At 43.6% G+C, this 15,158-nt stretch overlaps 1 protein-coding gene across 3 annotated transcripts; it reads left to right on the top strand.

The window, feature by feature from the left end:
* The first annotated feature begins 714 nt into the window (after positions 1–714).
* Ddb2 (damage specific DNA binding protein 2) lies at positions 715–15,149 on the top strand. 3 transcript variants are annotated; one of them, XM_005329987.5, is made up of 10 exons: positions 717–1,023; positions 2,372–2,508; positions 2,863–3,054; positions 9,364–9,509; positions 11,250–11,349; positions 11,440–11,617; positions 11,939–12,081; positions 14,089–14,253; positions 14,388–14,433; positions 14,739–15,149. In XM_005329987.5, exons 1-10 carry the CDS (start codon positions 903–905, stop codon positions 14,801–14,803), a joined length of 1,293 nt encoding a protein of 430 aa, XP_005330044.1. In that variant the 5' UTR covers positions 717–902; the 3' UTR covers positions 14,804–15,149. The 3 variants fall into 3 exon arrangements, 2 of the variants coding, with proteins under 2 accessions (XP_040140339.1, XP_005330044.1); XR_013437576.1 differs by lacking the exons at positions 14,388–14,433; positions 14,739–15,149 and adding an exon at positions 12,388–12,558 and having other exon boundaries at positions 715–1,023; positions 14,089–14,228; XM_040284405.2 differs by lacking the exon at positions 14,089–14,253 and having other exon boundaries at positions 715–1,023.
* Positions 15,150–15,158: the final 9 nt, after the last annotated feature.

The following is a 15,158-nucleotide window of genomic DNA, read 5'->3' as shown; positions in this document are numbered from 1 at the left end:
ATATATATATATATATATATATATATATATATATACATTGCACGTTTTAAAACAATCAGGTTAAATATATCTATTTCAAACATTTATCATTTCTTTTTTTGGTGAGGAGTATTGTGGATTGAACTCAGCAGCACTCAACCACTGAGCCACTTCTCCAGGCCTATTTGTATTTTATTTAGAGACAGGGTCTCACTGAGTTATTTAATGCCTCGCTTTTGCTGAGGCTGCCTTTGAACTCGAGATCCTCCTGCCTCAGCCTCCCAAGCCGCTGGGATTACAGGCGTGGCACCGGCCCCCGACTAACATTTATCCTTTCTTTATGGTGGAAATCCTGCTAGTGTTTTTAAACATAAGGCACACTGTCGCTATCTATAGTCACCCTACAGCGCAACAGATAGTACACCGGACACTTGTTATCTAATCTCTGTAGTGACGTTAATAAAATCTATCTAGAAGAAGAAAACAAAGCTAGAGCTGTGATTGGTCCCAACAGGGGATGTTCGGTCAGTTGCGTAGCCTGGACAATGTTCCTATCTTTGCCTGTGTTCAGACACAAGCCACCAGGCCTTGCCAGGGCCATCACAATGGCAATGCCCAGGGGAAAGCCAGAGAAAAAAAAGCCACCGCCCTGCGCCGCGCGGGGAGGGGCCGGCCCCTCCTCCCACGCACGTCCCCGCACTCCGCGCCCCGCGCCCCGCCTCCCCGGAAAGGGCGGGGCCCGGGGGCGGGGCTGGGGCGCGAGGCGAACTGGCCTGTGGCGTATTTGGCGGGAGGCTGGCTTCCCCCGGCTACCTGTGGCTGCGCGGGATTTCCAGTTTCCGCCCTGTCTCTCCCTGAAGCTTCTCAGTCCTCCCTCCATGGTGACTGCGTAGGGCATAGTAGCCTTTCCCTCGGAGGACGCGATGGCGCCCAGGAAACGCCCGGAAGCCCCGAAGACCCCCAGCGTGGCGGCGCGCCTCCGGAGCAAGAGAAGTCCCCGGGAGCTGGAGCCCGAGGCCAAGAAGCTCAGGGTGAAGGGCTCCGGTACTGCCTATGCCTGCTGCTTTAATGTTTCCGCAGTTTGGGAGGCCCGCGTGGGGTCGGGCGCCCCTAGGTTCTGAGGCAGCCCCAGGTCGCGGTGCCGCAGGTGGTGCTTTTCGCCGGCCGGTGCGTCTGTCGGCGCCGGAGAGTTTAAGCTTAATCCCCGCCCCCGGTGGCAGGACGAAGCCGACGGGCTTTCACGTTCCTGTAGGTCCTAGGAATAATCCTAGCCTTCCTGGCTCGCCCGCTGCTGCATTTCGACCGGGCTTTAGCTGTATGTCCATGGTTTCAGCTGCGAGAGCCCGCAATCCATCCCTCCTGCCTGTCTTAGAAAGCTCATTCTCAGAGGCTTCAACCTGCAGTATAAGGACCAGGGGCGGCTCAAAAGACTGGGGGTGGACCAAGTGGGTTTTGTCCATGAGAATAAAGAACTGGTTGTCTAGAGTTTGGGTACAATACATCTTGGCGATCCAGAGTTGCTTTTTTCTTATTATTGTTTTAACATCCTCCCCCAAATAACCTTTTTAAAATATAGAGCTATTCCAGACTGTGTGGATCTTGCTGGTTTCCAGGAGAACCAATAGAATTTGAAACTAATACTTTGTCACCTCAACATTATTGTAATACAGGATTTAAAGATGCTTCTTTTTGTTGGAAATGCATCTCAGTGGTAAAGCGCATGCCAGCTCACCAGGCCCTGGGTTCCATTTCCAACACCCCTCAAAAAACAAAACAAAAAAACTTTTCCTAAACAGTCACTGCTGCTATGCTGTCCTTTTATTGTGCATTTTATGTGATTTTAAGATTAGCACTCATCCCCACAGTGGAAAATGTTCTTTTTTCTTCTTCCTCTTCCTCTTTTTGATTAATGGCACTAGAGATTGAACGCAGGGGCTCACATTTGCTAAGCAAGCCCTCTGCTGGGTTAACCCCAAGCCCCCCTCCCCCCTTTTTTTTAAATTTTGAGAACAGGAACTCACTAAGTGAGTTGCCTGGGCTAGCCTTAAACTTGCTGTTTTCCTGCCTCTGCCCCCCCCCTTGCTGTGATTAGAGGCATGCGCTGCCACACCCAGCTATTCTTATGTATTTGTTTGGCTCAGCCCTCAGAAACCCTGCAAAATCATATTTAGTTTCACTTAAAAATTAGTGTTTGGTGGAGTTTGGGGAAGGAGTGAGCTTCTACTCTCTTCTTTCTTGTGCTGAATGGGACTAAACAGACTATAGAAAAGTGATGTGACAGATTGGCCACGCTGAATGAAAAATGAAACAGTGAGGCTTTCTTTATAGGATTTCAGCTGAAAAACCTTCCCTGAGATCAGAGAGGAAAATATGTGTCTGTTCTTCTTGGCAGGTTCTAGCAGGAGATATGACTCAGGCTGCCTTTGGGCGGGGTTGGCTAGCCTGCAGGTCCCGCCACCAAGCAGCAGCATCGTCAGGGCCCTCCACCAGTATAAGTTGGGCAAAGCTGCCTGGCCATCACTACAGCAGGTGAGGCATTTCCTAGCTGAAGTGCTCAAGGATTTGCATGATGCTTTTTTTACTGTTGGACACTCCAACACTAGATAATGGGTTGGTTTAGCAGGTTGTCAGAGTGATCAGATCACCCTGACCCTTCCCTCTGGCCTTCTAGGCATTCCAGGGAGAAAAGTCTTACATTGTAAAGGTCTCAGCTGGAATACACTACATTGTAGTTCATGTATAAGGCAGATATTTTCATGCACAGGGCCAGGCAGCTTTCCTTTGGTGGGAAGACTTGACTCTAAGACTCATCTATGAAGGAGCCAAGAGATTGGTAGTTTACACAGGTTTCAAGTCAACTTAATTCTATTTTCTCTATGTCAGGGTCTTCAGCAGTCCTTTTTGCACTCTCTGGCTTCTTACCGGATATTCCAAAAGGCTGCTCCCTTTGACAGGAGGGCTACATCCTTGGCATGGCACCCGACTCATCCCAGCACCCTGGCTGTGGGTTCCAAAGGGGGAGATATCATGCTCTGGAACTTTGGCATAAAGGAAAAACCCACCTTCATTAAAGGGGTAAGCAGTTCCAGGTGCCAGATGGTAGTACTGAAGAGTTATTTGATGAAGGAATGAAAGGAATGTTGACATCAAGTAGCCAGATGTTTGGGATCAAAAGTAACTGGGCACTTTTAAACATATAAATGGTAATGAACTCAAATATTTATTGAATGCCTGCCCTTGAGATATTCAAAGGTATAGATTTAATGATCACTAAGTCCCTTCATATCTCTTAGGTCCGTCTTTTCTTTCACTCTATGTTTAGCCACACCAGCTGTTTCTGTTCTTGAAACTTTGATTGCCGTGCTTTTCCCAAGGGCTTCTTATGATTGACTCCCTATTATCCTTCAGGTCTCTTTTCAATCTACCTTTTCAAAGAGGCTTTCACTGTCTCTCCTACTCAGAACGTAGACCCTACCCCACCTGATCATTCTCCTGCTTCACGTTCCCCCTCAAATGTTTATTGGTGTCTGAAAATACTGTGTTTCTTTGTGTGTATTTACCCACTGGAAAGTTGACTCTATAAGGGAAGGGACCTTGTCTTTCTTGCCACCATACCCGGCAAAATTTACCATCTTAATCAATTGTTTTTGGAGACAGGGTCTCACTATGTTGTCCAGGCTGGTCTCAAATTACTGGGCTCAGGTGTGCAGCCTCCCCAGTAACTGGGAGTACAGCAATGGCAATAAGTAAATTGTGTAATCAGTTGCTATACTTTTTGAATGTTGGGACTAACTGAGCACACATCTGAGCTGGATTGAACATCAGCTCCCCACTTTTCAACTGTTCTTGTGTTTTTCTTTTTGGTACTGGGAATTGAACTTAAGGTTGCTTAACTACTGAGCCACGTTCCCAGCCCTTTTTATTTTTTTATTTTGAGACGATCTTGCTGAGTTGCTTGGGGCCTTGCTAATTTGCTGAGGCTGGCTTTGAACTCATGATCCTCATGCCTCGGCATCCCATCACTGGGATTATAGGCATGTGCCACCATGCCCAGCTTCAGCTCTGGTTTAGAGTTGAAGGAAATGAAGGGAAATCTGGTATGAGATCTCATAAATGGAAGGGTTTGAGGAACAGCCCAACCAAAAAGGCCAGATTGGACAGGCGTGGGAGGTTGCGATTCAAGGTGTGAAATGGTTGTTAAAGAAAACAAGTGTCAGAAGCCAAAGGAAAGCCTGCCAGAGAATTGTCGAGGATAGAACTTGTTGGGTTTCCTGCCTGCCCCTCTAATAAGGCAGGTGACCACTAGGAAGGGAGCTTTAAATTGAAATCAGAACTAAGAACTTGGCAAAAAGAGATTTATTTTTTTCCAAGAATCTAGGACATGAAAATAGAGAAATTTGGTTAAGCCTGGAGGTGGTAAGAAACAGTCTAAAGTATAGGGGAAGTGGGTCCCAACTAAAAGGGAAATGACAACTACTTTGAACTTGTGCCAGACTGAGGCTGGCTGCTTTTTTTTTTTTTTTTTGCATCACAATTTTTTTTCTTGTGGTGCTAGGGAACAAACCAAATACCTTGTGCGTGCTAAGTACAGTCTAGCAGTGGAGCTACATCCCTAGCTCCTGATGACACCTTTTGCTATTATGTGCATGTAATAACTAAAGTTGCCTTATACCATCACAGAGGTTGACCTGGGCATTTGAACTTTGTGACTTGTGGGCAGCTAGCGTGGCATAAAGGAAGGGTATACTGATCTAGAGAACGTATTTTTTATCCCAGATGTGAACAGCAGAAAGTTGATTTGAGACCAGTTACTAGGGGATCAGCCATGCCACATTTTGTTACTTAAGTTATCTGACCTTGGCTGTGCTTGTCATATTTTTCAGGCCCCTTGGTTAGGGAATATATATTTTCAAAATGAAGATAGTTTTACTTTATTCTTACACAATTTATGTTGTGTTTTTTTGTTTTTGTTTTTGTTTTTTTGGTACCAGGGACTGAACCCAGGGGCATTTACCACATCTCCAGCCACCCTTTTTTTTTAAATAAAATTTTTTAAAACTTTTTTTAAATAAATACCTTTATTTTATTGATTTATATATGGTGCTGAGGATCGAACCCAGGGCCCCGCACGTGCCAGGCAAGTACTCTACCACTAAACTAGAACCCCAGCCCCTAAAAAAAATTTTTTTTTTGAGAGACATAATTTTTTTAATATTTATTTTTTAGTTTTCGGCGGACACAACATCTTTGTATGTGGTGCTGAGGATCGAACCCGGGCCGCACGCACGCCAGGCGAGCACGCTACCGCTTGAGCCACATCCCCAGCCCTTCTAAAATAAATTTTTAAAACTATTTTTACTTGTAGATGGACACAATACCTTTATTAATTATTTTTTTATATGGTGCTGAGGCTCTAACCCAGTACCTAGCACATGCTAGGCAAGTGCTCTGTCACTGAGCCCTCCAGCCCTTTTTAGACAGGTTCTTACTGAATTGATTAGTTTTTCGCCAAGTTGCTGAGGCTGGATTTGAATTTTCTATCCTCCTTCCTCAGCTTCCCAAGCTGCTGGGATTATAGTCATGTGCCACCATGCCTGGCTATTCTTATACAATTTATGTTTAACATAAAAATTCAAAGAGTAAGAGTAAAGTATAAAGAATAAAGTAAATATGATTCCAGACTCCCATTTTCAGCATGTCTTTGTTCATGTATATAGTGTTACACACATTCATTCTCCTATTACTTTTTTTTTAATGCATTGATTTAGTTGTAGACGGACACAATACTTTTATTTATTTATGTGGTGCTGAGGATCGAACCCAGTGCCTCACACTTGATGGGCAAGTGCTTTATCACTGAGCCCCAGCCCTTCTATTCTCCTATTTCTGTTATTACATAAATGTTCTATCATAGAATCTGATGTGATTTACTTACATCAAATATTCTAGTTTAATCATACCATACCAGAGGAAGACTATTTAAAAATATCTTGTAATTTTGTTTTTTTGTAATACCTTTGGTTTTTGGTATCAGGATAATGCTGACCTCATAAAAGGAGTTGGAAAGTATTCCCTCTGCTTCTATTTTCTGGAAAAATGTGTATATAGAATGGTATTGATTCTCCCTTTAATTTTTGTAGAATTCACTTGGGCCTGGAGTTTCTCTTATTTTAATATTATTTTTATTGAGGTGTATACAATAAACTACGTATTTAAAGTCCACAGTTTGATGAGTTTTGGACATATGTACACACAATCACCATAATTAAAATAATGGAATATCTATCATTCCCAGAAGTTTCCTAATGCCCATTTATTTATTTATTTATTTATTTTTAACGAGAGAGTGAGAGAGAGAGAGAATTTTTTTTAATATTTATTTTTCAGTTCTCGGCGGACACAACATCTTTGTTGGTATGTGGTACTGAGGATCGAACCCGGGCCGCACGCATGCCAGGCGAGCGCGCTACCGCTTGAGCCACATCCCCAGCCCCCCTGATGCCCATTTATAATCCATCTTTTTCTACCCTTGGTTCTGTCCCCTGGAAACTACTGCTCTGCTTTCTATCCCTATAGATTAATTTGTATTTTTTAGAACTTTATATATATGCAACCATAGAATATGTAATATGTGTTTGTTTTGGTCTTACTTCTTTCACTCAGTATAGTAATTTGAGATTACATTTTTATGTGTATCAGTAGTTTGTTTTTCTTTCTGAGTAGTGTTCCATTATAACAGTATACTATAATTTATCCATTCACCTGTTGAAGAACATTTGGATTTTTTTTTCAGTTTTTGATGCCTACAAATAAAGCTGCTATGACCATCCATGTATAAGTACTTGTTATGGACATGTTTTCCTTTTGGGTAAATACTTAGGAGTAGAATAGCTGGGTTGTAGGGTGAGAATCTTTGAAAGATGTTTTTTTTTGTGTGTGGTGCAGGGGATTGAACTCAGGGCCTTGTGCATCCCCAGCATGTGGAATGCAACGAGTGTTTATGTCTGTAGGGAGGTGAAGGGATGAGTAGCTATCTGATATTTTTCTCTTTGTATAATGAGCAAAGAGAAATCAAAAGGTAATGGGAGGGGGTTGTGGCTTAGTGGTAGAGCGCTTGCCTAGCATTTGTGAGGGTTCTATGCTCAGCACCACATGTAAATAAATGAATAAACTAAAGGTTCATCAACATCCAAAAAAATTTTAAAAAGAAAACAAAAGGTAATGGGAGGGGAGAGAGTGGCAAAATGAATAATGAAAGGTTTCAGAAATTTTATTTATGTATCTGGTTCTGGAAATGAACCCAGGGGTGCTTAATCACTGAGCCAAATCCCCAGCCCTTATTTTGAGACAGGGTATTGCTAAGTTGCTTAATGGTACTGAGCATTTTTCATATGCTTTTTGGCTACTTGTTTATCTTGTTTGGAAAAGTGTTTACTCAAGTCCTTTGCCTAGTTTTAGTTGGGTTATTTAGGGGTTTTGTTGTTGTGGAAATTTAAAAAATATATTCTGGATATTAACCTCTTGTAAAATTTATAACTTGGAAATATTTTCTCCCTTTTCATAAGTTACTTTTTCGCTCTATGGATTGTTTCCTTTGATGCTTGACTAATTTTTAATCATTTAACCCAACCTTGGAATAAACCCAACTTGGTCATGATATATTTATCCTTTACAAATATTACTGCATTGAGTTTGCTAATATTTTGTTTAGGATTTTTGCATCTGTGTTTGGGTGTAAAATTAGCCAGAGATTTTGTTTGTTTTTGTTTGAGTACCAGAGATTGAACTCAGAGGCTCTCAACCACTGAGCCGTATCCCAATCCCTATTTTGTATATTATGTAGAGACAAGGTCTCACTGAGTTACTTAGCACCTCACTTTTGCTGAGGATGGCTTTGAACTCACAATCCTGTCTTAGCCTCCTGAGCCACTTGGCCAGAGATTTTTGTGTGTGTAATACGTCCCTGTCAGATTTGAGCATCAAGGTTACGTTTGTCTCATAAGCTTGGGAATTATTTCCGGTTTTCTAGTCAATGGATAATTTAGGACTAATAGCTCTTCTTTCGTTTCCTCATCTTCCTCTTTCCTTACCTTCCTGAACACTTCAAACCAAAAGTTATTAAGTAGGGTCCAGCAAGAGAGACTTACATAGTGGGGAGGAATGGTAGCCTGGTGTCAGGTGCTGGGGCCCATGAAGTGGAGGTGGGTGACAGATGGTGACAGAGTGGCATCTTAGCAATAGAGTCAGCATCCAAGTAGGGTAAGGAGAGCAGCATCCATGCAGGCAGGGGCAAGGGACAGTGGTACCCTGTGGTGTCCTAGGACACGAAATAGTGAAGCCTGAGAGCTGGTAGGAACAGAAGATTGCGGTACTAGCAGTGAGAGTTTGGCAGACCATGAGCACTGATTAGAATGTTCTGTAGAGCAGGGAAGTGTGCTAGTTAGTGTGTTGGGTTAGTTCAGTACTTGTTGTGTAGGAGATCTTGTTCCAGCCTATTCTGCTGGATAGTAGCAGCATAAGGCAGAAGTGGAGAAGGAGCTCTTGGAAATAAAAAGTTCTTAAAACAATGCCTGCTATAAATTGAGCACTTAATAAGACAAAGCTATTAATGTTTTTACTTATTCATTTATTTATTTCTATAGTTCTGGGGATCCCAGGGCCTCGTGCATACTTGGCAAATGCTTTACCATTAAGCTATACCCATAGCCCTTTTTATTTTATTTTTAAAGAGAGTCTTAGCTGAGTATGGTGGTGCATGCCTGTAATCCCAGTGGCTCAGGAGGCTGAATCAGGAGAATCGCAAGTTCAGAGCCAGGCTTAGCAATGGTGAGGTGATAAGCAACTCAATGAGAGCCTGTCTCTAATAAAATACAAAATAGGGCTGGGGATGAGGCTCAGTGGTCAAGTACCCTGAGTTCAATTCCCGGTACCTAAAATAAATAAATAAATAAATAAAGGTATTAAAAAATAAAAATAAAACAAGGTCTTGCTGTGTTGCCCAGGTTGTCTTCAAACTTGCAATCCTCCTGGCTTCAGCCTCCAGAGTAGTTGGGATTATAGGCATGTGACACCCCACCTCCTTTATGAGGGCGTTTTCTGGGGTGAGATAGAACTGTTCTGCATCCATTTTTGTGGTAGTAATTCAAATCTGTATGTGTTAAAATTCATAGAACTCTATACTAAAAAGTCATATTTACCGTATATTAATTTAAAGTATAAAATAAAACTATATAACTAAAGTCTCAAAGAAAACTGTGGAGAGCATCCTGCTGTCCAGGTATCTCAGCAGGCCAGGCTCAGTTGGAGTGGGGTATGTTTACCCAGGCCTGGGTCCTCACTTCCTGGTCCATCATCACTCACTGACTTTTTCCTTCCTTCTGTTAGATTGGAGCTGGAGGGAGCATCACTGCGCTGAAGTTTAACCTTCTCAATACCAACCAGTTTTTTGCCTCCTCAATGGAGGGAACAACTAGGCTGCAGGACTTTAAAGGCAACACTCTCCGAGTTTTTACCAGCTCAGATACCTGCAAGTGAGTAGTTTAACTAGTAAGGGAAAGAGCTAATAAACTTCAGGTGTCATTCTGTCAAGGGCATCTTATATAATTATGGGGGGTCGTGCTGGGGATTGAACTCAGGGGTACAGTACTACTATGATATCCTTGGCTCTTTATTTTGAGACAGGGTCTCACTGTCAAGTTCCAGGCTGGCCTTGATTCTCCTGCCTTGTTAGTCTCCTAAATAGCTGGGGTTATAGTTGTGTGCCACAACACCCATAAAGTGGCGAGAGCATCTTAGTCCCATTTTTTTATCTCAGAGCTAGTACATGGAAGAAAGGGAAGGTGTTAGCCACTTTTTCCCACTCCTTCCCTTCCTTTTCTTCCTCAAACTCTTTAAATTTTCTGACCTTGGTCCAGGTAGGTTGTTGGTTTGGGAAGGTGTTCCAGAACCTCAGCCCTTTTTAGTGAAGGAAGGGCTTCAGCAATTTTTGTTTTCTGATTTTTGGTGGTGCTGGGGATCGAACCCAGAGCCTCATATGTGTTAGGCAAGCACTCTATCAATCAGTCGTACCCCCAGCCTGATTTCAGCTCTTCTATAATTCATTCCCATATTGCACTAGACCTTGACTCTCACATGACAAGTTGACAGGGCCTAGAAAGCCTCTTAGTGAAACAGGAACTAAGAACTGAAGACTTAATGCCCTCCATTCACTAGAGTGTAATGACCTGGCCAGCTCCTTGGTGGAAGCTTAAATGGATACAATCCTCCTAAGAGCAAATGGCTGGAAAAACTAGAAAATGTAAGTTACTTTGATTTCCAGCCCAAGGCATGACTCTGACTGCTCCCTAAGGAATTAGTGGGGATGTAGAGTCTAAATAACATTAGGTGTTATCCTGAGCTACCCCATACGGTGAGAAGTACATGAGCCATCATGACAGGTGACTGGACACAAGGCTCCAGGTTATTCTTTCCCAAGAAGCCCTTCCACTTACAGATAGTCGGCAAGGGTGGCAAAAGACCATGTGGTTTGGGCTGGGGTTGTGGCTCAGTGGTAGAGTGTTTGAATAGCATGCATGAGGCACTGAGTTCAATCCTCAGCACCACATACAAATAAAATTGTGTTGACCTAAAACTGAAAAATAAACATCAAGACAAAAAAGGCCACGTGGCTTGGATTTGATGGCTTCAGAAGAACTATGTGAATTGGAGCTCTCCTGGCTGGGAATTAGGATCCACCAAGAACCCTTCCCAAAGAAAGCCCTCATCCTCAAGTCATCTGCAGAAGAGCTTCTGGATTGTGTGTGCTTTTCCCCTAAATGCTCAGAAGGGGGCAGCCGTTCATTTCTAGTCAGCTATGAGGAACAAAACTGGAGAATTCCTGTTTGGTTTGTCATCTCTTTTGGCCCCAATCTACCATCTCCCTCTACCAAGTGATGGAGAAGAGAACAGGAAATGAGGCTTCTTTAGAACCTGGGCAGTCTTAGGCAAGCTAGCCTTGGGACTTGCTTTATAAATATGAAGTCAGTGACTTTCTAGCCCAGGATGCTGGGGCCAGCAGTTAACAGGGTACATTTCTAAACCCTAGTACCCCTTTCATTCTGGATGGTGACAAGTCTATGAGTGTTCCTCACTGGGGATCCATGGAAGACAATTATTCATTCAACAATTTATTTATTGAATGCCACTGTGGGTTAGACACTGGAGCTATAACAGTGAATAAATGGACCTGTCTCAAGGCCCCAAGAGTCTGATGGCACAGTCTTTCCCTTTAGCGTCTGGTTTTGCAGCCTGGATGTGTCTGCCAACAGCCGAATGGTGGTCACAGGAGACAACGTGGGGCATGTGATCCTGCTGAACACAGATGGCAAGGAGGTGCGTTCTCTGTAGCCAAGGTCCTCCCTGTCCCTCCCTTGCCCCTGACTCAGTTCTGTGTCCCCACCTGAACCGGGCTCTCTTCTGCAGCTTTGGAATCTCCGAATGCACAAAAAGAAAGTGACCCATCTGGCTCTAAACCCCTGCTGCGACTGGCTACTGGCCACAGCTTCCGTAGATCAAACAGTGAAACTCTGGGACCTGCGCCAGATTAGAGGGAAAGCCAGCTTCCTTTACTCGCTGCCACACAGGCATCCTGTCAACTCAGGTACGGTAACCCACGTCTCAGCTTTCCTGCAGACCCTGCCTATCCCACCACTGCTGGGGTTCTTTCTCAAAGTTTAGAAGGTACTAGGTCAGACTTTTACCCTCATAGCATCTACCAAACTGATATCTGGGAACTCTTCTGGCTCTGGCCCTTTCCATTGGCTGCTGAGTTTCTATATTTTTGTTCACAGCCAATTCACCTCTCTCTGCCACCCATCTAGAGAAGAGTGAGAGACAGGGTGCCCTGCAAGAGAAGGCCTTCAAAGGCCGGGATAACAAGGGGCTTGAGTTCTGTCAGCTTAGGGGCTTTTTATTTTGCCAGCTTGTTTCAGCCCTGATGGAGCCCGGCTCCTGACCACTGATCAGAAGAGTGAGATCCGGATTTACTCTGCTTCCCAGTGGGACTGTCCCCTGGACCTGATCCCACACCCTCACCGTCACTTCCAGCACCTAACACCCATCAAGGTGAGTGATGGAAGGAAGACAGCTGTGATCACTGGGGCAGACAAGGTCTGCCCAATCCCAGATCTCTTCTTGTTCTGATAAAAGCAGACTCTTAACCCTTTGGTTCTCTCTGCTCCTTCTATCTCACTCCTGTGATTCCATTTTGCTGAATTTTGTTCATGTATCTCTGACAAGCTATTTTTCTGAGTTCTTTTCAGCCCAATCCTGATCTGACTGGGCGTTTTCTATGATCCTGACCCTCTGTTCTATCCTGTTGCAGTTACATGTGTATGCAGCTGATCCACAAACTAACCTTCGCCTTCTTAGTTTGTCTTGCAGGTTTAGGTGGCTTCTAATAATAGAAATAAGTCCCTTACTTTCCCAATTTGGATCTCCGTTTCCTCATCTGTAAAAAGGGAATACTAGTATCTAACTGATAGGGTTGTTGTGAGGATGAATCAATATACTTAAAGCACTTGACACCATGCCTAGCACCTGGTGAGTACTTAGTAATGATGATTTAGTACCCCATGTCAAATCCAGTAATAAATAACATCAAGAATCATCCAGCAGTTGGTATTCTTGCTAATACATTTGTCCTCATCTCTCTTGTATCCTGCCAGGCCAGTTTCCCATCTGTGATTTGTTAGTGACTTATTTCCAAGCTATTGTATATCCATTTCCTCCTTACAAAACATGTCTTTCCTCCTTCAAAACCTCCATGACCCAAGTGTGGTGGCAACTGTAATCCTTGTAACTCCAGAGGCTTAGGCAGGAGGATCCCAAGTTCAAGGCCAGCCTCAGAAACTTAGCAAGGCCCTTAGCAACTTAGTAAGACTCTGTCTCAAAAAATAAAAATAAATAAATAAAAAGGCTGGGGAGGCTGAGGTTGTAGCTCAGTAGTAGAGCACTTGCTTAGCATATGTGAGGCACTGGGATCTATCCTCAGCACCACATAAAAATACAAAAATATAAAAATAAATAACTAAAAAAAGGGGGGGGTGGGATATGTGACTCAGTGGTAAAGCACCCCTGGTTCAAATTCCCTAGTACCAAAAAAACAAACAAACAAACAAAAAACATCCAATTCTGTCATTCCAAAACATCAGATTTGTTTCAGGTAAGGCAAATTGGAGAAAATGGGTTTCCTCTCATTTTTTAGTAATTTTTTCTATCCTAGCCTACCAAACTCTACTCTACCCTCCCTACCCTACTCTACCCTATCCTATCCTACTTTGGTGCTGGGAATGAATGAACCCAGGGTCACTCTACCATTCAGCTGCATTCCCAGCCATTTTTATTTATTTTGAGACCAGGTCTTGCTAAATTGCCCAGGTTAGGCTCAAACTTCTCTTGCCTCAGGCTCCTGAGTAACTGGGATTACAGACAGGTGCCACTTTACTTGGCATCACTATCAATTTTATACTCTTATTCATGTGTCTAGAGGAGGTTTATTAGTGGGGTTATGTTAGAACTTATATCCTATTTGGTTTTGGTCACCAGAGGCTTTTTGCTTTGTTATAGGATCACTTCCTAGGCTAATACCTGGGCCAAGCTGATAAATAAAACACTTATCAAGCACTGGGGGTGTTGCTTAGTAGTACAGTACTTCCCTAGCATTCATGAGGCCCTGACTTTGATCCCCAGCACTGAAAGAAAACAAGAAAACCACATTTATCAATTGAAATTATCTCAAGACATGCAAAAGAGATTGAAGGTATGAAAGTATCTTAAAGGCAAGGGAGGCCACCTAGAAATTAAAAATTTGCAAAGGTAGATGCACATACAGTTGAAAACCATCCTTGTAATTTCAAATAAGTCTTACCTCCCATTAGTTATGTTACAGGCTTGTTAGTGGCAAAGAATATGTTTGTTTTTGCAGTACTAGGGATGACACCCAGGGCCTCACATGTGCTAGTCAAGCAATCTACCACTGAGCTACACCCCCAGCCCCACAAAGAATACTTTTAATGCCCCTCTTAACGAGGTTCTGTATTTAATTTTGTGGCCAACCTCTCCATCTCCTAGGCAACCTGGCATCCTCGGTACAACCTCATTGTTGTGGGCCGATACCCAGATCCTAATTTCAAAAGTTGTGCCCCCTATGAATTAAGGACGATTGATGTGTTTGATGGAAGCTCTGGGAAGATGATGTGTCAGCTCTATGACCCAGAATCTTCTGGTATCATTTCGGTGAGGCTTGGGCACTCAAATGATGGGGGGGAAGCAGGAATTCACCCGACCTCAGCAGAAATTAGTCCTATGTGCCCTTCTGTCTCTACCAATACCTTCACTCTCTCTTCATGTTGATACTCTTGTCTCTGCAGCTCAACGAGTTCAACCCCATAGGGGACACGCTGGCCTCTGCCATGGGTGAGTAGAAGCAGGTGTATCTCGGAGTGGCTAAGCCCAATACTACTCCCCAAGTTTCAGTGCAAGCTAAGCTCAATTTAGCCCTTCCACATTTACCTCAGGGCAGTAGCCAGTGAAGATGACTGGGATACAGTGGTCTCTCTGGCCCGGGCCCTCTTCCCTCATGCATTATCATGGTCATGGCAATGCCTGGTTGCTGTCCAGTTTCCTAGCATTTCCTTACCAAGACCTAGGTTCCTTGGACCAGCCCCGAGCTCTTGACTGATAGTGGAAGGTACAAGTCAGACTCTTCTTATTCCTTCTAGGTTATCACATTCTCATTTGGAGCCAGGAGGAGGCTAAGCCATGGGATGAAAATGAGACACATTGAAGAAAGTGTGGGCAAAGCAACAGCTACGAGGCCACAAATGGAAATGAGTGCTATGAAGAGGCAGCTACCTGTTACCGGGCCAAAAGTATCCAAGTCTTAGGATTGAAGATGGGCACTGTGGGACGGGGACTGGGACATTGGAATGTTACTGCTTTTGACAGCTCCAGAAACTTGGGGTGATCCAGCTGCCCTAAGAGTCCTGTTTTATCTAGCCTGGAGCCAGCTTACCCTGAAGCTAAAGTACTTTTCTCCTTTCTAATAGGTGGTGGCTGAGTGATCAGGGCGTGTTTTTTGTTTTTGGTTTGTATTCACTATTGACAAGGCCAATAAAACCAAATCCAACTGAGCTTCTGAG

This window comes from Ictidomys tridecemlineatus, chromosome 4 (assembly GCF_052094955.1).
Source record: "Ictidomys tridecemlineatus isolate mIctTri1 chromosome 4, mIctTri1.hap1, whole genome shotgun sequence".
Classification (NCBI taxonomy): domain Eukaryota; kingdom Metazoa; phylum Chordata; class Mammalia; order Rodentia; family Sciuridae; genus Ictidomys; species Ictidomys tridecemlineatus.
Note: the sequence above shows the minus strand (reverse complement) of the source record. Positions and strands in the feature narration are given on the sequence as shown.

Coding starts and splice junctions, on each gene's coding strand:
- Ddb2 (XM_005329987.5), top strand. CDS start 903: ATGGCGCCCAGGAAACGCCCGGAAGCCCCGAAGACCCCCAGCGTGGCG. Junction 9,510..11,249: donor ACCAGCTCAGATACCTGCAA/GTGAGTAGTTTA, acceptor CTTTCCCTTTAG/CGTCTGGTTTTGCAGCCTGG. Junction 14,254..14,387: donor AATCTTCTGGTATCATTTCG/GTGAGGCTTGGG, acceptor TTGTCTCTGCAG/CTCAACGAGTTCAACCCCAT.